This window comes from Ammospiza caudacuta, chromosome 1, assembly GCF_027887145.1.
Source record: "Ammospiza caudacuta isolate bAmmCau1 chromosome 1, bAmmCau1.pri, whole genome shotgun sequence".
Lineage (NCBI taxonomy): Eukaryota > Metazoa > Chordata > Aves > Passeriformes > Passerellidae > Ammospiza > Ammospiza caudacuta.
In genome coordinates, this window is record NC_080593.1 from 33272004 (window position 1) to 33299401 (window position 27398).

General features: G+C 41.5%; 1 protein-coding gene across 1 annotated transcript; it reads right to left on the reverse strand.

The window, feature by feature from the left end:
* Positions 1-1276: 1276 nt before the first annotated feature.
* GSDME (gasdermin E) lies at positions 1277-26914 on the reverse strand. Its single transcript, XM_058813316.1, has 11 exons — positions 26682-26914; positions 25122-25233; positions 22646-22876; positions 21293-21485; positions 13570-13741; positions 12466-12586; positions 7523-7711; positions 5774-5901; positions 5471-5657; positions 4031-4104; positions 1277-2826 (listed from the first exon to the last, which is right to left on the reverse strand). Exons 3-11 carry the CDS (start codon positions 22854-22856, stop codon positions 2596-2598), a joined length of 1506 nt encoding a protein of 501 aa, XP_058669299.1. The 5' UTR covers positions 22857-22876; positions 25122-25233; positions 26682-26914; the 3' UTR covers positions 1277-2595.
* Positions 26915-27398: the final 484 nt, after the last annotated feature.

Consider the following 27398-nt stretch of genomic DNA (forward strand, 5'->3'; position numbering starts at 1 on the left):
CTTACCTTGCTTTTCTCACAACTGGTTTTGCCAGTTGGAAGCTCTCATGGTTTTTTGTTTCGTGGGTTTTTTGTTTTTTTTTTTTTTTTTATTTCTACAGTATATTAAATTAACCTGGATTTGAATTTGTAAAACTTCCAAAACTGCTCTCCTGTAAAAAATAGTTTCTTTAGCTGAAAACTTCCTACAAGAAAAATCTTAACCTGAATTAGCTGAGTTTTTTAATATAAACCTGGAAATTATTTAGTACTTAATTGTTTGAATACAGTACTGTAGAGCAGGCCTAGGATATGGGACTTGTTAGCATTGTGACTTCATACTGATAAAGTCAGCTACTATGTGGGATGTTTTTAAATTGTGACTTGTTTTCTAAGACCCTCCCCCACCTTGTCTTTTTCACAGCTAATATTTTCACAATAAACACAGCCAAACATAAAAATGTTAATGTACAAATGATGAAATTCTGTTAATTCCCAACAAAATATTTTTGTATATAATAAAGATTTAATATTGAAAAAATGTAATTGGGTTTTTCTCTGATTTTTTTTTTGTCATAGTCTGCATTTAAGCCACGTAAGGTATCAAGGACCAGTCTTTGAATCTGCCTTTTATCTTTGGATTTTGGTGCTCCACTTACATAAAAGCAGCTTTTCAGTTAGTCTTGTTTATCTCCCTGTTCATGAATGTGCCAAATCCCCACTCCATGCACAGGGAGACCCTGGGAATGTCGTCATTGCTGAACGTGGGCACGTGATTTTCTGAGCAGTGCAGCTCAGAGGGAGTCCATCTCCTGGGCCCACACTGGAATGGGCCAGTGGACAAAGCCCAGGGAGGGATCTGGGCAGCTGGAAGGAGGCAGGTGCTGGGGACTGGCAGCAAGGCAGAGCCTGCTGGCCTCTGCAGGCAGCACATACTCCTTGAAAGGCTGCTGACCTCCTCCTGCATTGCAAAGGTATGGATTCTCCAACCTTCCTCCTGGGCAAGGCAAAGGGAAGCAGGACTTTGGGGAGGTTAAATCAGGGTGTGAAATCACACCCTTCATCAGACCAGCTTCAGCCTCCTCTGAAGCACCCTAAGGGTCTTTTACCCCCTCCTTTGCTAGGGAAGACCACATCTAAGCTTGAAAAGCATTTTCCATGTGAGGCCAGCCTGGAGTCGCTTGTTTGTCAAAGATGTAGTCCCCAAAAGAAAAACAATGGAAATGACACGTGTAAGTTATTCTATTGTTTTTTTCTATAGCATTTAATGGAAAGTTTTTATAAACTCATTACAGAGGTGACTTTTAGTAGTGACAGGTAAAAGACAACTGTCCCACTTACACACAGCTCCCAGAAGCAGAGTTCCATGCTTCAGCTCCTCAAGGATCTTTCCTTCTACACCAGCACAAAGTTCAGGCAACACCATGAACAGCTTCACTGAACAGCTTCGCTGCAGAAACACCCACGGCCCAGCGTGCAGAGCTACCCTGAGCTCCCAGGCAGTGGAGAGGCACCGTGGTGCTTTCCTGCAAAGTCCATGTCCTCAAGGAAAGCTGAACTGAAGACTTTTTAGAGGCTTCTTAGACAATCTGCTCAAGGCCATGAGGGAATAGAGCAGGAAAGTGAGCAGAACTCCTACCCACCGGCTACGCTGCAGGGCCTGGTTACTGATCACTCCCACACAGGTGCCTGCTTGTTTGTCTCTCAGCCATCTCAACTGATACTCCACCTACTTGGAACATCTTCCCAAACCCACATTTACAGTGATCTCTGCTGCATTTCTGTACCACCCATGATTATAAAAGATTATGATGAAAAAACAGGCAAAATAGTTCAAGCACACAGTGCTTTACTAATACTTTTCTGTCAGTCAAAGAAACAAGCAAAATATCTGCATTGAAAATGTCATATGGTAAAATGATGATTTCTGTGGTGTGCAGCAGGGACCCTTCATGTGCACACACCAGAAGGCACTGCCACGCCAAAGTTCAGAATGCAGCTGAAACATGCTAACACAAGTAAAAACATACCAGAAAACAGAATGCTGTACAGAGGTATGAATCCCTGAAGTGGGTCTTGGTGGTTGAAAAAGAGGGTTTGTTATTTCCTGCAGTGTGCAGTTCATATCCATAAAAGTCAAACAATAATTAAGAGAATCTAATCGAGTATCTTTCGAGAGCCCTCCATTGCACTTGCTCCAGAGTGAAGGCATTCTGCACACCCAGGCTTAAGGAGAAAAGCAGTTGCTGCATTGCAGAACCCTGGGTTTCCAGGGTCTGCCTGTTTGCTTGCTTACAAGAAGCAGTTTGTACTTAGCTGCTTTCTCCCATGCATATTAATGCAAGCAATCAGGCTTTCACTGCCCTGCAGATCTGACACCTACCAGAGCAGCTATGTTCAGCTTCTCTCCCATGCCTCTCTTTTTTAATTTCTCCCCTTCATCCCTTATTTATGTACTTTCCACTGAGACTGCAGAGTCCCCAGTCACCCTAATTCCTGGCTGTGCTGCCTTAAGTACCAAAAGAACAGCTCTATTGCTGATCCCAAACACACCAAAATCACAGAGCTACAAAAGAAGCAACAGGCTACCGCAAAAACTGAATACTCAGTACAGCTCCTATACATTCCCACCTAAAGCATGAAATCCATACAGTGCAACATAAAGAACAAGTGGGAAGAATCTCGGTTCTTTCATGGTTACAACTCTTACAGAAGACTCTGTCATCTCCAGATTAATGTTTGATGAAGCAAACAGCCTTTGCACGACCTCAAATCTTCCTCTGTCAGCCAGAGTGGCCACCAAAGGACTGCTCAGCGCCACAGTGCCATCGGCTGAAGCGATGTTAGGCTGCATTCAGGAGAGACAGCAGAAGACAGAGACATTAAAACATTTTCCAGGCACTGCTGTTCCTGCCACTGCACAGCTCAGTTTCATATAAAACCACAGGAGAGCTGACAAGGCAGCAGCAAAAGGTCAAGATTTCCTTTGCTATTAGCCCTGACAAGTACGATGTACTGATCCACAACCAAAGCTCCATGGCACAATTTAAGGGGAAACATCTCTCCTACTGTGTCATTCCCTGAGTTCCACTTCTCTCACTGCATATCACACTTACCTATCACTCTGAGCAAACAAAAGAACTCCCCCTGCTCCTACATATTTAAAGGATTTTACTACTGTTTTTCTAAGTGACTTTAAAAAGGTTAGAAAAATCACAGAATCCTAGAAAACGTTTTGGGCTGGAAGGGACCTTAAAAGATCATTCAGTTCAAATCCCCCTGCCATAGGCAAGGACAATTTTCACTAGACCAGATTATTCAAAGCCCCATCCAACCTGGTCTTTAACACTTCCAGGGCTGGGGCATCCACAACTTCTCTGGGCAACCTGTTCCAGTGCCTCACCACTTTCATTGTAAAGAGCTTCTTCCCATCTAAACATACCCTCCTTCAGTCCTTCTTGTCCTGTCACTACATGCTCTAGTAAAATGTCTCTCTCAATTTTTTTTAAGTTTCCTTCAGGTACTGGGAGGCTGCAATTAGGTCACCCTGAAGCCTTCTCTTCTCCAGGCTAAACAAATCCAATTCTCTTACTCATTCCTCACAGGACAGGTGCTCCATTACTCCAATGCCCTGCACCATTCCTTCTGCAGTTACAATAAATGGCCTCAGAGTTTTGAGACTTCAGGGTTTGCCGAGGCTCAAGCACAGTTGCTATCATAGCGAAATTTGTTTCCCAAGGAGAGATGATTTACTGTTACTGAGACTTTAAAACAGTGGGACTATAACAAAAACAGAGCTTAAGTCACAATTTTCTTTTGCTACTAAACCATGAAATCTCCCAAATGCAGCAATGATCAGAAGTTAGATATCCACGTGCAGTAAATTACGTGCTGCATTTGCCAAGTCAGATTCTGACCTTGGCTAAGCACTGCCTACAGCTGAAATTCCCACTGGAGCTTGCCATCTCTTCCTTTATTGGGGAGAAATATGGCAGAGGACACAGCCACTCCTGCTGCTGTGCCCACGAGCACATCTCATGTCCATTACTCACCAAACAACACAAGGCTGGAACAAGCTGAAGATCGCAGCAGGCACGCAGCAGGGCAAGGGTGTCATCAGGCAGCTCTGTGGAGGGCACATGCACAGGCAAAGGTCATTTCCAGTGAGCCCTGCACCAGGCTGGCTGCTGGAACTGGAGCTTCATCAGGGAGCTAACAGCTCCTCCTCAGCTGGATGTTTGCAAGGGGCTGATCCAGCCCCTTCCTGCCAGCAGAACAGAATGGGATGGGCAGAGGGTCTGACTATCTCTGTCCTTGAGAACAGGCATTTGTAGGAAAGGAGGTTTCCTCCCCAACACCATGCCTCTCCCTAAGTATCTCCTCAGTGTTTAACTCTGAGTCTGGAATCTGCATGAATGACTTAGGCCTTGAATAAACCAAGAACTTATGCTCCCAAATCCATAGGTGATGCTAACTTCTGCCATGCCCAATTTGAGAGGAATGGCAGAGCTGAGACTGCCTTGGGAGATGGACTGATGGACTAGCTGATCCCTGTGGTGCCCTTCAACTCTGGAACAAAGAGGCTGTAATTCCTACCACAAGCAACAAGCATAAAACAGCTTTTGAATCTAGATCCAGCTACCTTTATGTCTGGACTTTAGCAGCAGACATTATGTCCAAAGTCAGGTAATAATGCAACACACTCAATTAACTGTGCCCTGCTGTTAATGGCATCTGACAATTGATACCACATCAGCAGGTTTCTGTTTTCTATTTCTTTTCTCTCTCCACAAATGAGTTAAGCTCTCCCACCTGGGTCCTGTGCATATATGGATGCACACTGACATTCTGCTGCACGGTGCCACAATTTACACTGGACTTTCCTTCATTATCTTAATGTCAGGGAATTCTTTACATACAAGACAGAAGAGAAAAATCCAGGGTTGTCTGTCTTGGACTTTGCAGGTAGCTTTTAATTAACACTGTGGTGCCAACTAGATTGTGAGGATGGCATTTGTTTGACATTTATGTTTAATCTCCTGTTTCAGCAGCTGCAACAGAGCCCTCTAATTGCAGTGTCTCTGTGTTAAACTCATTTTTGCTAAATTTAGTTTGCACTTGAACAATATACACTGTTACACAGGAGACAACACCTAATTTGTAATTCTCAGCCTTTAGGCAGGAAGGACTCTGGAATGCAGTAAGTACAAAAATTAGCTTGCCAAACTGCAAATGCTCACACTCAGCAGAAGCAAAGTTGAGCAGTCTTGGGGGAATGTGTAATTTACACACAAAATCTGTCAGTGATTGAGGGCTGAATTTAATTCACAGCCAGGAATGCTAAGCATAGTATACCAAACTCATAAAAAGGGAACAGAAAAATTTATGTTCATGCAGCTCACCAACTGCTCAAAGAAAGCCATAAAAGCTTTAACATGGAGGGAGCTTCTAAAAGGAAAACAAAATTTTTAAAAGGGCTTTTTGCAACATACCAGATATAGCACTGATAAGAAGGTGAGCAGCTGAGAAAAGTTCTTCATCCTGAGGCTGACATTTCTGCAACAACAGCTCACTCTTTAAACTGCACCCTAAGAGCTGCAAGAAGTCAAGGAGGTCTCTTTGTTCTTCAAGTTTTAACTCCTCCAGATCTGGCTTGTCTCCTGCGCAGATATCATCGAACTGAAAGCAAAAGAATAAGCAAAACTTCTTGAAAAGAGAAAAATCCAAGCAAAGGGGAATGCCAGTACTATTCTGAAATTACTTTTAGGAAGAAATCCAAAGGTTCTTCATCTTACCATGTCCCCCAAGGCAGTCACCATTTCCTCATGGAGCAAGAGTTCACAAAGGGTTTTATATAAAGCTCTTTGCTTGTCTTCAGGAAGCTTCACAAAGGGCTGGAACTGGGTCTTCAACCGTGACAGATCTTTCCCAAGAAAGCAGTGGAAAATAAAACTAAGTATTTCTACACAAATGCCAGTAAAACCAGATAACATTTTGCTATGTGTTTCACAAGCTCATTTGTCACCACACCTTGACATCCTGATTTCCACCAGCACAAGTTAAAATGCAAGGTTTGAACAGATCTGATTTTATTTCCTAAGGAGCTGATGAAACCTCAATGCAAACATTAAGAAAGAAGAACAGCTACCAAGAATCAACATTTTGGGGTATAGTATTTCTAATGTTTTGAAATTCAATACTTTAATGTTAACAAACTAACTACATCTTAGGTCTTCCACTTTGAAGTTTATCTCCAGAGAATGTTCATTTATAAGACAGAATGAAGAGTACTCATTAAGTACAAGGGAATGCTCTGCATTCATTCTCTCACAATTCAACTATGATACTGAAATTAAATCTTCTGTGACATAAAATTACCATGTTGCTAAAAAATATGAAGCTTTCAAATCAATAATGCCAACTGGAAGGCTGGAATGGCTCTTTTTTCCACATTCCAAAAATGTGGGCATACAAGTGTTCTCAAATTTGTTTAAAAGAAATTTTCCTTCATGTCACTCCAGTCAAGAAACACGCTTTGTTTAAAGACGTCCTTTATAACTAAAAAATTACTTCACTGGGGAAAAAAAAAGCCCATCCACAGGCAGATATTTTGTTTATATGATGCAATGGTATGAATTTGTCTATACAAATAACAGAAAATGAAATGTACTTCCAAATTCTTTAGTAAAAACAATTTTTTTAGCTTTTTCATTTTCCAAGAGACAGGGAAGGTTAAATTATTTAAAGAAATCTCCGAGCCTTTTAAGCAAGAAAAGCAAATAGGTCTGTCAAACTAAAACAAAAAATAGAACAGTGGCATACCATTCTTTCACAAGTGTTTTTTACATATTGTTTATTTATCATGGGGGAAACTTAGAGACAAGAGGGCGATATTCATCAGGAGAACCAGCTGTAAGAACTCCACCAAGAACTGAGGAAAAGCACAGTGTGTTCTGAAACCTTGACTGGTTTTCCCTTCTTCCATTCCATTCCACCAGTAACATTCCTGCCTCTTCTTTCCACATTCCTACAATAAAAACTTGTACCTGGGCCATTATACCAATTTGCAAATCTCCCTTTAAAGCACATTTTGATTTTCTCAGTTACAAAGCTTCTCAGAAAATAACGAGGCTAAGTGAAGGCAAGGGAGATGTCTATTTCTGAGACTTAACCTGTAACTGAGATGCTTTACTGAGCGTATTTTTCAAATAATGAGAAACTATTTTCAGTGACCCCTTCTGAATGAAAGCATGCATCATCACTAAACTTGCAGAGGTTATCTGGAATGCAAAAGAGCCATCTGACTTTGTAAGATGATATTTATGACAGATGGATTCAGAATCTTCACAGAAAGAGTCCACTGCATACACTCACTGCAAACTGATTTTTTTATATCCTTTCAGTGCATTCTCCCAAGAGTTCCTGAAAAGAGCTATTAAAATGAACTAACAAGATTTCTTACTTACTATTGTACCAGATTATTTCTGCCTATCAGGTTATTTAATGCACTGTAATATAAGCATGCAAAGCATTTCTGGTAATACCTTGTTTCAATATAGTTATAGAAGCATCACTGGGAACGAGGTTTTTAGCCCCAGAGTACATCTCATTATCAACAGCATCTGGCTGATAGAGGAACGAAGCATCTCTGAATTGAACTGAATGGGGAGAAGCTGAGCCTTCTGTACTTTCTTTTTCAAAACCTCCTTGCTGTTCATCTAGCAGACAGAACTCTGTAATTAGAAATTCAATCAAAAACAATAATTAATAAAATAGATGAGCAATTACTGAATGAGATGATAGCTTGTCTTTGCTAGTGTTCTCGCATGTCATTTCTCCGTGTCTTGTCTCTTCCAGATGGAGAGAATGCCCGTGGTTGCTGTGCATGTGAATTATTGAGCATTCCTGCAGCCCTGATGTTTGGTACAGTGTGTACAGACAAGACCTGTGGTGCAGCTGCTTCCTAGAGAACATGACACCAGCTCCTGTGAACTAAATTAATGTAGACAGAAAATAACATGAAAACTTCCTGCTGACACTGGAAACCAGAATGCTGCAGACAGGAGACGCAGGTAGGAATTCTTGATGTTTTCACACAATCACAGAATAAGCTGAGTTGGAAGGGGCCCTCAAAGATCATCACATCCAGCTCCTGGTCCCACACAGCACCATCCCCAAGAGTCACACCATGTGCCTGAGAGTGCTGTTCAAATGCTTTTTGAACTCTGTCAGGTTTGTGCTGACCACTTCTCTGGGGAGCCTATTCCAGTGGCCAAACACTCTCTGGGTAAAGAACCTTTTCCTGATATCCAACCTAAACCTTCCCTGAGCCAGCTTCAGGCCATTTCTTGTTGCTGGTCACTAGAGAGAAGAGATGAGCATCTGCCCCCCTCTCCCCTCACAAGGAAGTTGTAACTGCAGTGAGGTCTCCCCTCAGTCTCCTCTTCTCCAGGCTGATCAGCCCAAGTGTCCTCAGCTGCTCCTCACACAGCTTCCCCTCAAGGCCTTTCACCATCCTCACTGCCCTCCTTGGGTACTCTCTAAGAATTTTCTTACATTGTGGGCCCAAAACTGCCCCCAGCACTCGAGGTGAGGCTGCCCCAGCTCAGAGCAGAATGGACAATCCCCTCCCTTGCCCAGCTGGGGATTCTGTGTCTCATGCACCCCAGGACAGGGTTGGCCCTCTGGCTGCCAGGGCACTGCTGAGTCAGATTCACCTTGCCTTCCATGGCACTGCTCTCCAGCTTCTCATTCCCCATTCTGTACTTTTTCTACCTCTAAGACATGCTGAAATGCAGGCAAAGGGGATCCACTCATGAAGGTGACACATGAAAGTACTCTCTGAGATTTGTAAAAACTCTTGAGAGTCCTTCACAGAGCTTCTGCTGGTCATGGCACTGACAGACTCCTCTTTCCCAGCCAAGCCACGGGTCCATTCTCAAGTCCTCCAGGTGAGTGGACAACAGGAGACTTCTGAGAGTCTCTAAAGGACATCACCCAGGGATGTTTCACAGAATCACTCTGCAATAACTGTCTCTCTTCAGTAACATCACAGTAAATCCTGGTTGGATTACCCTTTTTGCCTCATCTTTGTGATAAGCACTGGCAAAGTCACCCAAACAGGACTGTCCTTATCCTGCCATCCCAGTGCCCCCAGCCAGAAGTTAAGGGCTTCCTGGAAGGTACAAGGAGCCTTTGTAAGAGTTATGCTGAGAAATCTGGAGTATCAAATTCTGGGCTCATGTGTCCAACACCATGCCCTAAAGACGCAGAATACAGTCAAGCCTTGTGCAGATTCTGATAATTTTTTATTGGCTCAAATGCAAGATTTGAATGTGTACCTATGGCACTCTGCAGTGGGTCTGAGGAGAACACAGGCAGGCTAGCAAGAGAAACTGAATTCTAAAGTAATACCTAACAGCAAAGCGAAATAAATGTAACTAATCAAGCACGGTGCTCAGATGTACCAGGAACAAAACCTAAATATAACCTTTCTGCAGTTGTAAGAGTCTGTCTTACTAAATTAAGGACATTCAAAGCAGATGAGAAAGCATGGAGAGCACTCCATCAGCAAAAAGCTTTTTCAAAGGGAAAGCAGACAAAGAAATCCCTGCCATAGAGAAAGAAAGATGACAGACCTTTATGCTTGCATAACCCTTCACAGAGAAGGAGCTACAGAGGAGCAGAAAGTGATTAACACAAGCTGAGAACTTCCCAAAGCAACAAAACTCTGGACAGCAGCTGAGGCACCACAAGGCCAACTCATTCATGTTACTGTCATTGAAAAGAACAAGGCTTTCACATGAACCCTGAGGAGGAAAACTCTGCTAATACACTGCCTCCCCTCCTGAGGCAAAATGATGCTAATAAGGGAAATAGAACTTTTCAGATGATGTTGTTTAATCTTGTAGCAGGACTCAATTCACAGGAAAACACAGGTCTCAAAATTCTGTATTAAGAGGATTGTTAATAAATTCTGTATTGAATTCTATTACATTCATCAATGACAAACATAGAACAGTGCAGTTCGAGCTTGTTAGTTACTCAGAAATGTTAACAAAAATGCAAGAAAACCAGAGATGATCAACAAAAACAATCAAAGAGACTCCTTTATGTGGAAAAGTGGATATATTGGGACTGCTTAATTTACAGACATTTAAGATAAAGCAAACCACACACATATAGCCATGAACAGAACAAAACAAATCAGCTGGGTGCTTTTATATCCCCTGATTTGTAAAGCATGAACAAGAGGTACTTCAGCACAACTTTAGAGACACAAAACTGCAAAGCCTTAAGCAGAAACAGCTTTTACATGGAGTGAAAAATTAGCCTGTAGAAATCAAAGAGAATGATTACAGGAAAGCACAATGGTAAATGGATCAGAAAAGTTAAGATCCTTCTTATTTTTTTTAATTTATTTTATTTATAAAAATATCCAAATATGTCTAGTTGCACTAGTCAAAACATTTAGAAGAAATATATACCATTTTTCCTAACAGAATAACTCAGGTACTGGCAGTGGAAAAGAAACAGAAACAATAAAAAGCTTACATGCATCTTACTCCATAATTATCTGTGAAGAGAATCCCATTAGGTTACACCTGCTATTGGTCACTTTCAGTCTCATGAGAAAGGACTACATTACTTCTTGGATTTAACTTCAAAGGCTTTTTCTATTCCCATAAACAGACACTGATCCCTGCTGCTCAGACATTAACAAGTTGAAGTTTAGGCTCCACTATACTTACTCTTGCTGGCAAACCCATAATTTTGTTGTCAGCTCCTCTCCTTTACCTTCTCAATGTCATTCAGGCAAGGGAAAATAGCACAAATTAAAAAAAAAAAGAGGCAGGACATAGATTGTTTAAGATAAAACATGAAACAAACTGGTTTTGAAGCTTAAAAGATGTTAATATTAAATACAAAAAAAAAGTGAAAAAAGCAGCAGAAGAGGAAAAAGAGCAGAGAAATACACATCATTAACAAGACCTATGTATTCTTAGCTAGCAGGACATCATAATTTCATGTAGAAAAAAATCTAAGTAGGCTATCAGTTATATACCTATGCAGTCAGACAGCCTTAATTGCACCTCATTACTCTGAATTACAGCTCCATTATAACCATGACGTCAACATCCTCTGCTACTATCTCTGTGTTCGGGCTACATCAGAGCAATTCCACTTTTCAGAAACTTTTTACAGATTACATAATATTTACTTCTCTTCTTGAGCCTACAGACTTTCTTTATATCAGAAGGAGTATGATGGAGAGTTAATCTTCAGCATTTCTCATCTGAGTAAAGCACATCCCAGATTCAAATCTCAACTCTACTCCAATTATTTCTTCAGTGTATCTCCTGTTTCTCTCCACATCAGTCCTTCCCATCTTCCACCTCTACTATCTGATTTTATTCCTCCTTGCATAACATCTTCTGAAACCTCCTTTAGGTCCATGAGTTTAAATGAGGATAGACAAGAAAGAAAACCCAAGTGATTGTGCAGAGCAGAGATACAACTCCCCCCAAAGCCAATTTCAACATTTTTTTAACCTGAAAAATATTCAACTTGACATAAGTAAAGCATGACCAGACAACAGTACAAGGGCATTTCTGCAACCACTCTGAGGGCAATCTTTAAATGCAAGTGTAAGCTAGAGAAGTTTAAATTCCAGTCCCAAATGTAGGATTCTGTTCTTAACATGACTGTTGTCTAAACACTCCTGGTTGATATCTGATTTACAGTCAGGTCACTCTCTGCAACAAGCACAGGGAATAGCCCAGGCCAAGGGCCAGCTGGCTGGAAGCAAATTGCAGTGAAAGACGTGGACAATAAATCCGAGAGGATCAGTAGCTTGCCCTTGCAGTTATTGAAGTTTGCTCTCAAATTTGCCCTAAACCAGAACAGCTGCATACTGGGCTGTACTGACAAGACTGTAGCTGGTGGATTGATGGAACTGAGTTTTCAATTTGGGGAAGTGCATTCAGAGTGCTATGTCCAGTTTTGGACTCTTGAGAACAAGGCCCACATTCACAGACTGGAGCTATCTAGCAAACAGCAGATACTGAGCAAAACAACTTCACTACCACAGTGGTCAAACATGGGAACAGGCTGCCCAGGAGTGATGATATCTCTGAAGATAAATCAAAACTTTATAATAGATAAGGATATGAGCAATCTGATCTAACTGAACTTAGATCAGAGTTCAAAAATTGGCCTTGCCTTAAGCAGAGGCTCAAGCTACACAATTTCCTGTGGTTCCCTGAAACCTAAGTCACTCTGAGTTTACAATGTATTCAAGCCACTGAAAAAGCATTACTATATCAAAGTTTTCAACTTACTAAATCTGCATCTCTAGCACAAATAACTATCAAGGCAAAGGACAACATAATCACCTTCACACACAGGGAAACACAAAAATCACTGTCTGACAAACAGCTTTGTCCACAGTTGAACTGTGTGCCACAAAAAAAAGTTTTTCACTTACCAAACTGGCCATTGTGCTTTATAAACAGTTCAATTACACCATAGGCAATAGTGGTTGCAGGAGGAATTTCAAGGATCACGCTAGAATCCTTCATCAGACTTCCATTCTCACTTACTGAAACCTACAAGACAGATTTATTCACCATTTATCTGATTCAGCTACTGCATAGCTTAAACATGTAATTAAGGTGAAAAATACAGAGGGAGAATATCCTTTATTCTCCATGATGTCTCATCAAAGTGTTACACCCTCCATCTGGCATCTAAGAAAGGAACTAGATGAAGAATGAGGTAGAAACACAGTGCCAACAGCAGCTCTCACACTCTTAGCTACCCTGTCCTAGCACAAAGTTGAGCTCCAGGCGTAGCTTTTGTCACACATGAAGCCCCATGTCAATGGGAAATGGGCACCCACTTGAGTGTCCTGCCTTGCCCAATTCCACTGTGACATTTCTTTTGCCCAGCTGGAGGCTGGCACCAGGAAGGTGGCACTTGCAAAGGGGGCTGTTACACTGCAATTCCCAGATTCCTGCGATTGGAGACACAGTGTACACACAAGTGATTTCCAGCTTTAAAAAAAAAAACAACTTGCAGTGAATGAGCATGTTTTGACTTCAGTAATTCCTTCTCAATCCACAGGCAATTTTTCAGATAGCCTCATAATGCAGTTAATCTCTACTCCCATGATCAAAAACAAATAGTTTCCCAATAAATATGAAAACTCAGTAGACACTGCAACCATTTGTGATGAATGATTACTTGGCTTTTCAAATAAATGTGATTCAGCAATGCATTTTGCTATTCAATTGCAATGAATAGTTTTAGGTTTGCTTCATGTTCTGCTGTAGGCAGGAATCTACAGAGAAACCCAGTTGATAGTATTGATGGAAACTACATTCCAGGCTCATACAAAAATATGGCACCTTTTGCCAGAAAGGCAATGGAAAAAATATTTTACCATACAGAATTTTCACAATCAAGCACTGCAGTTTGTTCAGCACATTAGGAAAGCACGAAAAATACTCTGAATTCCATTTGGAGAAATAATTTCTTCTCAGATAATGTGCAAATGTTCTGATCTCTGCAGATTTTTAGGAACTTTTACCTTTATTGTTTTTGCAGTGCATCCCACCACACCACTGACTTTCTCTTCTGTCTGGATATGTTCAGATATTGTACACCTCTGAGTTGTGATTATCTTTTCTCTCAAGATGCACAACACTTCACGTTTTCTTTCTATTACTTGTTGCAGCAAACTACTGTTTAGGTCTATTGTTCTGAAAACGAAAAATACACTATTAACAATACCATAATTGTGAAAAAAGCCCCAAAAAACAAAACCAACCACATTTTCTTAATTGAAGAAGGTTTTATTGCAAAAATGACAATGGTTTCTGTATGAGCAACCTCCTTAAAATTACGATGTCTTCTTTTGTTATTTGGCAGCAGTAAATATCTGTTTTCCACAGTAAATCCTCACATACATACTGAATATATACTGAATTCTTGATTCCCTAGTCTCAGCAAAAATGGAAGTTGTCCAGATACTTTCTAAGCAAAGAAAAAAGCAAGAGGGAAGCAAAGGCAACTTCGAGTTTCCTGGGTAATACAAAACCAACCAGTCAAGCTCTTGGACACTGGACTGAATCCTCTCCTACTGTGAGCTCACACTGACATTGCCATGGCCATGGCCGGGGGTGCTGGCTGGGGGACACAAGGACAGCAATCCCTCACTGCCAACCCCCACTGCTTGCTGTGGATCTGCTTCAGCGCTCACCTAAACCCCAAACAGGCTGAGTGGGATCAGCACCACTGACCAAGTATTTCAAAGGGCTGAATGAGAAAACAGAAGATATCATTGATTTTGAGACTGGGGATTACTCACCTGCTTCAAAATCCCGTGTTATTTATTGGTATAGACACAAAATTCAAAATTGGTGACCAGGACTGCCACAGTCAAAAGAAAAACTAACTTGGGGGGGGGCTCAAAACCCTAGCCCAGGCACCAACTTAATAAACCATCCCTACTCCACAGCACAATTCAGCATCTGTTTAAATGCTGCTGGAAATGATTCTAACGTTAGGTTCTTCTTAGAATGAGCAGAAGACAGAAACATTACAGGAGATTTATTTTCTAAGAAAATGTTACAAAATCTACTACCTTCTCTTCTGGGGTGTTAACAGACTTTCTGGTAACCGTTAAAGCAATTTCTTAATTGTATTTAATTGATTAAAATGTATCAATTATATTATACTTTTGCAAAATATTCACTGGAGGTCCTCAGATGAGATGTTATATTTTTTATGAACAGGTATAGAAAAACTATTGGAAGATTAAAGGACTGCTATCCCTGACTCAAATTATTCAGTCTTTTCTCCTCCCTTTTATTCTAAATGGCTATTCATGGAGCTAAATGGCAATTTCCCAAAAATGTGACAGAAAGACATGTCTGACACCAATTCATTTAAATCGAGATATCTCCACTTTTAATTAAAAAGTTTTAGATTTATTAGATTCTGGAGCTCTGAATTTATGCAGTCTGTATAAGTCTGAAGTCAGCTGGGGTTTTTATTGAATTAAAAATATCCTCAGGCAATTTTTGATCTTTGGAGAGTTACATGCTTATATGAAAGTTCAATCAGTTGGAATGAACTGTCTGAAAACCTTAAAGTTGATTGTTTAGACAAGGGAAAGAAAATATCTCTGAAGCAATGCAGCAGCCCCAAACATTCCTGAGATTATTAATATAACCTTTTTTCATTTGGTGCAAAGTCATGCTTTATGCTTGGAATGCAATGAACCTTTGGATTAAGTAAAAATTCAAGAAACATCAAGCAACCACAAACCTCACCATTCTCAGAAGTGTCTGCCAAACCAGAGCCATTAGTTACAGTCTATCAAGCCTATCATGCACTTCACAATAATTATTTATGTTTCTAAAGTGGTGTGCTAAACATCCTGAAAATATAAATGAATGCACTAAGAACTTGCAGTTTTAACATTTGACCTAGGGAGCCACAGGGGGGAAATAACAGTGAAGAAGCACAAAAACGATTTGTCATTTGCTTTCACGTGTATTTTTTGACTGTTTAAGAGGATGACAAACTTGCTGGATATCTCCAAAATTTACAGGAAAAAAAGCCCTTCAAACAAAGGTAGAAAAACACCTATTAAATAAAGATTTGCTATTTCTGAGTAAGTGTTAATTGAAGAAACCTACAGAATATGACCTATGCAAATGAATTACCAAACAAATTCAAGAGACTTTTTCTTCCACCTGCTTCTACAGCATTCTGCCTGAGGCAGGGCTGGCTCAGACCCTGCCACACTCCTGGCTTTGAGGCCCAGATGCAGAAGCAGCAGCAGAGTCAGAAGATGTTAAATTGCAGAGAGGGGCAGTGAACAAATCCTGGAGGCAACGCTGGAGGAGCTGCTGCAGCACTGAGGGCTGTGGAGTGACAGGGACACACAGGGACACACAGAGCTACCTGCTGCAGCAGCACTCCCCAGGCAGTGCCCAGAGGTGACCCTGGGATCCCCTGCACAGAGCTGAATGTGTGCCAGCCACTGCCACAGCCCCAAGGCTCAAATGACTTCAGTGGGATGTGTCCCATTGTAAAGCTGTCAGAAATGTTCTCCTCTGCCCAGTAAGTTCAGTGAGCTCCAAATTCAGAGCTTTCAAACACACAGCCTTGCCCACAGCAACAGAAACCTTCTCTTTGAGGACAGCACAGTTAAGTGCTCTCCTCTAGACTTCTGGCACTGAACTTTCCATCATAAAACAGAGCTCTGGGGTTGCATGTGTGCACATCATGAGTTAGTACTGGGGCACAGCCTGTTGAAGGCAAAATATTCTGCTCTCCTCAGCAACTCGAACAGGAGATGACACGAGGTAAGCAAGTATCTTATCTAAATTATCACTGAAAACAGTCATCAAGAGCAATCCACAACAGGGTTAAAGTTTGATAATCAGAGCAGGGCCTCAAGTATTGCAGGGCAATGGCTGCTGAGTCTATGACTGTATATGCAAGAACTGAACTTATTTGCCAGCATAACACTGAATATAAGAAAATATCTGAGTAACACAAGATGGCCAAGTTAAATCCCTGAGAATATATGCATGCAAGGCACATAAGTTGCATTGATTTTTTTTATTTTACAGGTCATGTTTCAGAGCTTTTATTTCTATTCTACAACCATGGCTCCTACCACCTCTTTCACACTCTACTATACAAGAGCCCCCACCAACCCTGTGCCATCTGTACTACATCACCATTGCCATTCCCACCCCAAGGAGCTGAGCTGAAGCACTCAAAAATAACACTACAGAAAATATAATGAGATGTTGGTCTGCCAAGTCCCATTATAAACACACAGAGTACAAGTCTGTATAAATAAAAATTATTTTAAAAATACAAATTAGGGGTTTTGCTTGATTATTTGTTCTGCCTAAACAATCTTCCTGTGATCAATGATTTACTATGCTGGAAGCTTTACAGGTCAAACATGTAAATAAAATAATTTCTTTGCGTTTTGGTCTCACTCCATGTTTAACTAGATTAAACACTTCTATTCTCCTATAATGCAAAGACTTCTTTCACCTTCACTGAGGATTTTTCTTCTCACACTAGGAAAGTAGTAGACAATAGAGACACAAAGGCAATTTGTTGCCGACTGGAGTCAGAAAAGAGAAAAGCAGAAACCAAGTAAAGACAAGAAAAAACAGACAACACCTGGCAACATAGCAGGCTCTCACAGTTAAAGTAGAGAGTGCGAGCCTGCTCCAAACCCCACTGCTGAGACTGAGGGTCTTTCCTTTAGGCATGGAGCTTGACGTGATTTCCCACAAAGGAGAGGCCATAGAACATTTTCCATCAAGTCCTGTCTAACCGTCTCAGTAACCCACCCACAAATCCTCAAAGCAAGGAACTTGGCAATTTCCTCCAAATACCGAGAGTATTGTAGGAATTGGGTATTGTTGTGAGTACTCTCCATCCTCACACTGAAATCAGCACTGCTGCCTCTCTGTACAAATTTTCACTGGTCCAAACTGCTTACAAGTAAAAAACCTTTTCAGTCCTGTACTGGGCAATGTCACCTCAATACACCTCCTCTCCCAGCTGCAGAGACACAGGCAGCTCCTGCTCACAGCTTCTTCTCCACTTCATTTATAATGTGCAGCAGTCTGATTCTTCCATACAAATAGTGCTTGTTGCAAGTGAGAGCCTTCACCCAGCTTTGTTCCTGCTCTAATAGAGATGAGTGTCAGAGACTAAAATCTCACTCTGCCATTTTCCACCAAGCACAGATGCATATTTCTTTTGTTAATCCACTTCAAATATAACCTCTCTGACCTACTTCTTACAGAACACAGCATCTGCAATAGTCAGCTTATTGATAGCATTTCACTATTTTCCCTACAGAATAACCTGACATGTACTTCACAGAACATCTTCCCTAAGAATAACAGCAACATCTCAGACTGCAAGGTAGTTTCTCTATTTTCTATTTAACATGCTCCTTATTTTTTAAATCACAGGCACACACAATTGCTTTTATTCAATCCTGTCTCACAACACTTTGTGACTTCATATTATCTCATGTAGCAGCTTAGGTAGGAAACTGAATGGTTTTCTCATCTTACTCATAAATGCTCAAAGAGTTTTAAACAATAAATCACAAAATGGTCTGAATTTCCACTGTACTCAGATTAAGAATAGATATTTATTTTTGTCTCTGGATGGACAATACCATGCAGTTTCACTAATTCAACTAAAATGCAATATGCAACAGTATGAAAGTATCTTTCAGGCATGCCAGAGCATGCTGTTAAAAACACAACTCTTTTCCTAACATGCTAATCACAGAGTTAGGAATCATTCACACAAAATGATGGAAATGTGACAGGCATTTTTTTCTGCAGTGGATGTAAACTGCCTGACTGCTAGCCCTGTCCTCTCAGAACTTCTCATTCAATCACCTTCCATGACTTCTAGTGAAATGGTATAAAAGAAACAAGCAAATCTGTTAATGTATGAGAAGTACAGAGATGATAATATCCTCATAATCCTTTTTACTGGAGGGAAGAAGACAGAATGGTTGAGGTTGGACAGTCATCTGGCCTAACTTCCTGCTTTAGCAGGGCCACCTGGAGCAGTCTGCCTAGGATCATGTCTCAAGGTGGGGAACTCCACAGCCTCCTCAGGCAACCTGTGCTCAGCCACCCTCTCAGTGAAAAAGAGTCTCCTCATGTTCAGACAGAGCCTCCTGTGTCTCAGATTGTGCCTACTGCTTTCTGCTGAGTCTCTGGGCACCACTGAAAAGTGGCTCATCCAGCCCATACTTCATCAACTTCTCTAAGAGGACCTGATGGCAGACAGTACTGAAAGCCTTAAAATAGAAGATGGAATATAAATATCTTAAATCCATAACAAATCAATTGAGCTAAAGGCACAGGACTCTGTCCCAAATCAGGTATCAGCATGTTACAGTGCTCTGTGAACTAGCAAGCACTATGTAATACAGAATCAAAAATAATGTAAAGGCAAATATGCCAAGTTTGTGTACCTAAAACTATCGTTTAACTGTACTTTAGGTATTGCATATTATGTTAATTACTGTGTTCTGCATTTACAATGTCACTGCTTCTGCAAATCAGGAAGCATCTCAGCCCACATCCTTCAGCTTCCACCCTTTTTCAGAAAAAGGAGCTAATGCAGCATCTGGAATCTAATTAAAAGATCAGTAGGATTCTCCTTCAGAAGGTTCACCTAAGAAGTGACAGGAAACTGATCTGCTGCCCACTGAGCACTTTCAGCCTGCTCAACTCTGAAGACTCACGTAACTTATTTTAAAAGGTTCATCAGCTTTGACTTTTTAGAGTTTATTGCTACTAATAGGCAGCTTTGACTTAATCAGCCTAATAGAAGAACATTTTCAAAATGCAACTTAATTAGGTTATATATGTAGAAATATTAAATGAAACAATGATTGATCAAACAAGCAAAAGCACCATGTGCTGTTAAATGACATCAAGAACAGTTTGCTGCCTCATATTTCACAAGGCCTGACAGGTAAACATGCTCTTATAAGTACTGTTATGTTTTGCATCCAAAAAGCACTAACTTGTAGGCATCAGCACTTGTGAATTTCACACAATACTCATGAACGAGATGAAAGTTTGAAGCTCGGACACAATCAATCATAAATCATAGAATATTTAGGAACAAGTAAGTAGAATTTCATCTACAAGGCATTGCCAACAATTTCCAGTGAGCCTCTGCATTACACTGGCGAAAAAAATAAAAATTCTGCTATCCTCATCATTTTCAGTGACCTGGCAGAAAGCAGACTGACTTAGTTTCAATTATACACTGTGCATCATAAGCTTTAATAAGCTATGAGCATATTTTTTATGAACTAAGACCTACGGCCTCACATAAAGTGGCACACACATCAACTTCAGTTAACAGTCACACACAGATCAGTGTACAGCTACTGATTTTCAACACTCAAAAGAAGGTAATATATTTCTGAGTATTTAGTTACATAAAGGATTGTAACTCCAAGATGTGCTGATTTGCTGTGGGAGGATTCTTTTTGTGAACAGAGTAGGTAACTTCAAGTAAAAGCTTACTGATCCTAAATAAAAGTTACTGTAGTTTGTTTCTCCATAGGACTCTACCTAGTGCTACAAACAAGACTCTAAATCTTGACTGATACTATTGTCTTGGTATTAGATGCAGATTAATTTTACAGGCTTGGTATACACATTTGGCCCAGTATTTTCCGCTTTTAATAAGGCACTTAGTACAAAGAGAGCAAGGTGCCTTATTAGAATAAATTTGTTGACTTGTGAATGCTCACAATAAGAGGCACACCAGCCATTTGTTCCCATGAAAATGGAGAATTGATTATTTCTAGAACATCAGTGTATCTAAAGCAAATTTACATTGCTTCTGACAACTTCTGCACTGATAGCAAAAACCTATCATCTTTATCTTCAGAGCATCAGCAAAGGCTATTTAAATTCATTACAGCCCCTGCCACAGATGTAGAGTACAATGCTGTCACAAATAAAGCACCTTCATCTCCCACTGAGCCTTGACCTGCAATAGAGAGCAGACCCCTGACTTGTCAGCTGGCTGCCAAACAGGCTTTGGTCCATGACACTCCATTGCAACATTAAATAGATCCGATTTCAGAGTAGGACAGGAAGTGAGGAAATGTTACATATCTTGGAAAATAAAGAACATGGTTCCCCTCAGTTAATAGAGTGTATAACAGGAAGCAACATATCTATATTTTTTTCAGCTAGTAGAATGTACCTTGATTATGCTTGCTTACCTTTGCTATTACTTTAACTTCTAATAATCTCATTTTCTAACATGGTCACTCACACACACGAAATTAAAAAGCCTGCTTACAAGAACATTTGCAGTTCTGAATTCAATTTCCATATTCAATGCCCCATTAACACAGAGAACTAATTCTTTTTTTTTCCAGATTGTTACCTCAGTACAGTCCCCCAAAGAAGGGAGGATTTGGCTCTTGTCCCAGCTGGTAATTCATGCAAAAATGTAAAATGAAATAACAGAGAGATGTTTTTAAAACAAGAAAGGGAAAAGTCTGACTAACAAGATTTCAAAATATGGAGAATTTCACTTTTGTAAATATTATTTGTCATGAATATGAAAGTTTACAATGAAAATAATTTTCAAACTGTGGCAACACCACAAAATTTATTGGTGAGTGACCACAGCTGGTCCAAGTCTTTTCAGCTCAGTAATCTCTCCTGGCCACTACAACACCCACATTAGGAACATACCTGTCCTTGACATCTTTCATGAGCTGCTGCAAGTCAACCTCCTGCTTCCTCAGATTTCCAAATGAGGACTGGTTTTCCACGTAACCTTTCCCTCCAGCTCCCAGGCTGAACTTCACAAATGATGTTTCAATACTTCCTTGAACAAAATCTTCAAACTTCCCCATGTATTTTGCAAAGTCAGACTCCACAATCACTAGGAAAGCAATAACAGTAATTTCTGTGAAGAGAAGTGCTGAAACTGTCCTTAAGTGATTGGAGAAACAGACACTTACAGAAAATATGACAAGTTAGCAAAGCCAAGAAACAGTATGAAGAGGTAAATAATAAAATTTACATTTCTGCAACTCTTGTATCTGCTCTCTTCATGTTTTCATCATCTTTGCCCTACTATCTTTAGTATTTTGCCATTTTAGGAAAACATAAGGTGACTGAAGTGCTGAACTCAAACACTATGAAATATTTATAAAGAATGATTTAAATTTATTTCAGCTACAAAGAAAACTACAAAGCAGACCTGCTTGTACAACAGTGCTAGTATTTTGGCATTATTTTGACACATCTCATCATAGGGCTGTCCCAAAGCTCACTGAAAACCAACGGAAAAATCTAACTGGTTTAAAACAACTCTGAATTTTATATACCTAAAAACCAGAGAGTTGACTCAGAATCAGCTATATTTCCAAGCCAGCTACAATTAAGACCTTAGGTTAGGCACTTATCTATTTTACTGTATGGAATTATGACATGTCCAGAATTTGGGATTCCTTCTCATTAATCTTACAAAATGGGTGGGACTGCTACAGTTGGATGAAGAAAAAAGTACAAAGGTCAACCTTTTTTAACAGTCTGTGCAAGACAAACAGAATGGGTGGTAAAACTCACCTGGCCTGTCCTAGAAGCATTCCCCGGGCTACTAACACCAACCAGACACTGTTTATTCACTGATTTTGACCTGAAGTACAGTACAGTTTCACACTACTACAGTACAGTTTCACACTACTATCACATACAAGCCCCTATAATATTCTAGGGATATTCTTGTAGCTGCAAGACAGCTACTGTTATTAAACAGTAGGACTATACAGCCTGACAACATTCAGCACTTAATTTAATAACTCTACCCAGGCAAAACTTTCTTCCTTTTTTAACCAACATTTATTACTACCAGTTTTAGTTACATAAATGGTCAAGTGAGAAAAGATCCATTCATCTCATTCCCATGGATGGAGGATTCCTTCAGAACATTCCTCTGAAAGGAGCCCTCTAATAACATAATTGAGAATAATAACAGAACAGGTTAGGGATTGTACTGTTTTTATCTGCAGTAATAGTGCTGCCCAAGTATGGCTTTACCTGGTTTTATTGGTTTGTCTTCAGTAAGCACATCACTCAGGGTGACTGTCAAGAAATGATACTTGGGCTTCTGCCAGCACCAGAATTTCCTCCTCTTCGTAACTAAGCTCAAAAGCTGCAGCTTGTCTGAGGCGTTCAAGTGGGAGACAGGGATCAGGTCACCTCCACTGTCAGTTTCTCTCACAAAATTCTTCGTTGCTTTTGCAAACATCGTGGGAAATCAGTTAAAGCCTGAAAGAATGCATCTGTTTTCAAACAACTACAGTTGGAAATTATAAATATTTACATTGTCCTTTTAACAAGCCCTTCACAGAACTGGTATTAACAAAGGAATACCATGGTGTTTTCACTCTATCTTCTCAACTCCAAGCTGGAAAGGAGTTCCAATTACTTGTCCCAGTGCAAGTTTTCTCAGTAACTAATAAAAGAATTCTAGTTAAGAGGAACATTCACAGGTTACTAATCTGTCAGGGAGGAAAAACTTACACAGCTTACCTGAAATTCTATGAAAAAGCATCTACTAATGAGCACCCTGTAGAGACCAGCTGTGATGAGGAGAGCACTGGGGCAACGGCAGAGGATTTTCTGCCTCCCCACAGGATCCTTCTTTTATTACCTAACATAAAACTTACTCCACACAAGGCAATTAGGTATTACTCACACAAATTATCTTGATCTTTTTAATAGGGAGTAAACACAAGGATGGATAATAACAACTGTTCTATAAAAAGCACCAAATACGTGAGCTGGCATCTTTGTTACTAAATTTTGTTTCTGAACTACACCCCTGGAAAGTTCCAATTAATTTTTTTATTTATGAACTCTTTTTTACCTTCAATGTCTTCCAATTTTCTATTTTTTCATTTGCATAACTACAGCTAAATTGAACATACATTATTTGCAACTGTTATTCACAACTGTTATTCATATCCCCTACACAACTACATACATTATCTTACTGTTGCTTTGCAATGATTTTAATTAAAAATTACCAGCATCTCTTATAAGGTAAGGTTTTCCTTATCCCTGGGAATGTATTTTACTGTATTTACAAGGAATGTCTTCCAGTAAGGGAGACTGGCTGAAGTCACAGAATAAATGGTAAAAACAACCATTCACAGGTGCCAAATAAACAATTCTAATAAATTAATATTTGATATTTTTAAAGAGTCTTTCTAGTTTTTCAACTCTGTGTTATCTGAGTTAATGGTATCTCCAGAATTAAATAATTTTTTTTTTAAATCCAGCAGCCTTCCTTTAAGTCCCCCAGCTGACACTGACTGGAAAGTTCAACTAAGATCATAAGACATCTCAGCTGGGTATTCACACTTCCATGATTAATTACCTGTCTTGCTCCACACAGATCTTGGATTTCTCATTTACAAACACAGACTAGAGTAAGGCAGGACAGACTTCAAACAAAAACTGATATTGCAGTGAGCACTCAGGATTACTGACAGAACACAAAAACCTGAATACAGATTATTAGTGCTTGGACCACAGGCTCCCTCTTTTATTATTGGCAAAAAAAGCCTTTTTGCAGAAGCAAACTTAACCTTTTCATTAGTTTTTCCCAAGTCCCATTTCAGATATTCCACATAGTATTTACCAATTCATGATGAGGTACTGACCTCCTCATGAATCATCTGTAGCCTAGTCTGTGTTACAAATAAAAGGTGTTTTCCAACAACACCTGCGTCAAAAGGATTTGAGGAATGTCTAAGTCACATAGCATTTTACTGAGGAGTCATCTGGAGCTTTCACTGCAACTGCAGCAAACCCTGCAGCACAACCTCAGCTGTGGGCACTGGGAGTATTTCCAGTGACTTCTTGCTCTCTGACCTTCTCTTAAACTCAACTCAGACTGAGTTTTTACATTCTTATGTCTCCTCCTTAATCTCTCTGGTTTTAATCTCAATGAGAACACTTTTAACAGAATAATGCAGTGCAGATCCACTGCAGCAAAAAAGGAAAAAAAACCAAATAAAGCTTCAAACAAAAACTAGCTTTCTTCATCCACAGGACTTCTTTTGCAGGAGTCTGTATTTTGCAAACAGCCAGACAGTGACTGATTTGTTATGTAGGGGACCACCAAAAAAATTCTCACTGCCTGCATTAGCTGCCTTTGCCCAGCAAAACCTTCTACAAACATTTTTGTATTTTACAGGACAGCTCACTCACCCTGATCCCCTTGCTACATAGCCAGCTCACACAGGCATAGTCTCTGGGAAAAAAAAATTAAAAAGGCCACCAATTTCTGAGTATATTGGTGGTGTAATAAAACAAATTGCAAAACCAGGTCCTAATATTTGGCATTCTTACAAACTCACTAAATCTCATGAGACGAACCACTGCACTGGTCTGTAAAACTTCCAGTTCACAGTGTTTTGCCTTCATTCCCCATCACCACTCCTGACTAGCAAAAGGAACAGCCAGGGAAGAGGACAGAGTGCTTCTGAGGACTAGCAAGACTCACCAGGCAGGAGAGATGGGGCAGTTTTCACGCTTAAAATGATGGCAGTGTCTCCCACACTTTGCTGTGCTGGTAATGTCTTTGCAGGGAGCATATTTTGCTGGTGTAGATGTACCTGCAAATCAAGAATATTCTATCCAAATTCCTGTTTATCTTTGGATATAGCACCTTCCACACAAATTTGACAATGTCCCCAAATACCTTGCCTCACTACTTCCCAGACCAAAGACACAGAGCAATTATGCCCCCAAACATCAGGGGTTTAATACAGCCGCAAGGCTCAGTGGCATCCTGAACCAATGGCCAGGGAGCAGTTACAGACCCAGCTTAAAGAAAGCTCTGCCTTGGGAGTTTCTTCCCCTGCAAATTTTAATAGAGCTGCGCTTGGTTTGACAGAAATAAAAGGGAAGGTATCAAGCTGGTAGGAAATGCCTGTCAGAGTGAATTCACTCTTGCAGATAGCTAGGCATGAAAGAGAAAAGAAGTAGTACCTTCCTTGCCTACCAAAAAATCTAAAATTAGCCTGAACCTGGACTACAAGAGGATTATTTAATGGCAAGAATGAGAACAAGTGAAGACAATGAAACCTATTTCACCATTTACCTAAACAAATCTCATCCCTGCTTTGCTTTACAGCTCCCTAACTCAGTATAGTGGGACATTAAATCCTAAGCGACATTTAATGAGCAATTGCTATTTGCCTTTGTCAGTAAAAAAGCAAGCAAACAGTTGCCTGATATTTCTTACATTCTGTATCTTTCACATAAAACACAATTTTTTTTTTGCATTTAACCTAAGACCCAAGTTGTAAGGAAATGCAATGTCTGAAAGCCAAAGAGGAAGCTTTTTTAAGACTAAAGCCTTAGCTTTAGAAGGGCTGTTAGGCATTAACCACTGTGTAGGAGTAGTAATGGCCCTGGAATCCTACAGGAGTATGAGTCCGTATCGGAAGGGAACGGGAGCATGGAAGTGACGACATGCACGTTACATGTTTTATTAAAGAACATCAGAGTTACTTTCACCTCCTCTCTAGAAAATTAAAATTAAAAAGAAAAAGAAAAAGCACCCCTTAAGAGCTAATACACAAAGCCTCGCAGCGCTGCCCACACAATGCATTACAGGTTTTGAACGTACGTAGTCCCCAAAAACACCTCCAAAATGTTTTAGCCCTGGCTGAAGCCCTCTGTTTGTTCCTCGAGGGCTCTGCAGCACGTGCCTGCACACACCGGTGCCGCAGCCTCGGGCACCCCGCAGGGATGCGGCACCTGCCTTTCCCCGGCCGTGGGCGCCGTCCTGCGGGCTGCCAGGGCTGAGGGAAGGCCCCGCGCTGGGTCCCGCCCATCTCTCCGGGAGCGGCCCGAGCAGGGGAGCACGGCCCCGCCGTGCCACCGCACGGGCACCACGGCCATTCCGCTTCCTGCGGAGCGGGCGGACAAAGGGGCGCGGCACGGAGGCCGCAGCCGCTGCTCGTACGCCGCGGAAGGGCGGAGTGGCAGCGGCCGGGGGAGGGGGGCAGGGCCGGGCTGGGCCGCGCCGCCGCCCCGGGCCCGCTCCCGTACTCACGGCATTCCCGGCGCTCGCCGCTGCTACTGGGGATGCGGCGCACTCCGCCCGCGGGGCGTGACGAGCCCGCCGCGCCCCTGGCGAGGGGCCGCGGCCGAAGCTCAGCGAGCAGGTCCCGCAGCAGCGGGGGCTCCGTGCCGGGAGGGCGCGGCGGGGGGAGCGCAGGCCCCGCCCGGGTGCCCGGGCCGTGCGGGTGGGTCGGAGCCGCGCCCGGGGCGCCTCCGCCATGTTGAGGCGCGGAGCCGCCGCCCAGCGCAGGGCAATGCTCTGCGAGCCTTGGGGGCGGCTTCTGCCTCCCTCGCCATCCCGCCCATCTGCCCGAGCTCCCTCGGGCGCTGACCGTTCTGCCGTGAGGGTTGGAACGAAGCGCTGCAGGTGTCCCTCTGCGTGGGGCGGTGGCCCGGCACAGGCCCCCTGCGGCAGGTGTCGTGTGGGGTAGCCCTGTAAGTGGAAAATTCCCACTGGGATGGGACAGACGGTTTTGTATGGTGCACCCTGGCAGATAGCACTGGCAGGTGTCCTTCCCTCCAGTTAATTGCGTGACAGCGATGTTCTAGGACACGAGCGATAAGGACATCTTTGTGACAGCCTCTCAAGCCCGGCTCGGGTCTCCCGTGCTCAGCAGTGCACGGGGCCGGTGCCAAGTCCGCTGGAAGCACCAGCGCTGCCACGATTTTGGCTGCGAGTTTGCAGCTCTGGGTTGGCACTGCGGGCCTT

Coding starts and splice junctions, on each gene's coding strand:
- GSDME (XM_058813316.1), bottom strand. CDS start 22,856: ATGTTTGCAAAAGCAACGAAGAATTTTGTGAGAGAAACTGACAGTGGA. Junction 7,712..12,465: donor AAAGCACAATGGCCAGTTTG/GTAAGTGAAAAA, acceptor TTCTAATTACAG/AGTTCTGTCTGCTAGATGAA. Junction 5,658..5,773: donor TGACTGCCTTGGGGGACATG/GTAAGATGAAGA, acceptor TTTTGCTTTCAG/TTCGATGATATCTGCGCAGG.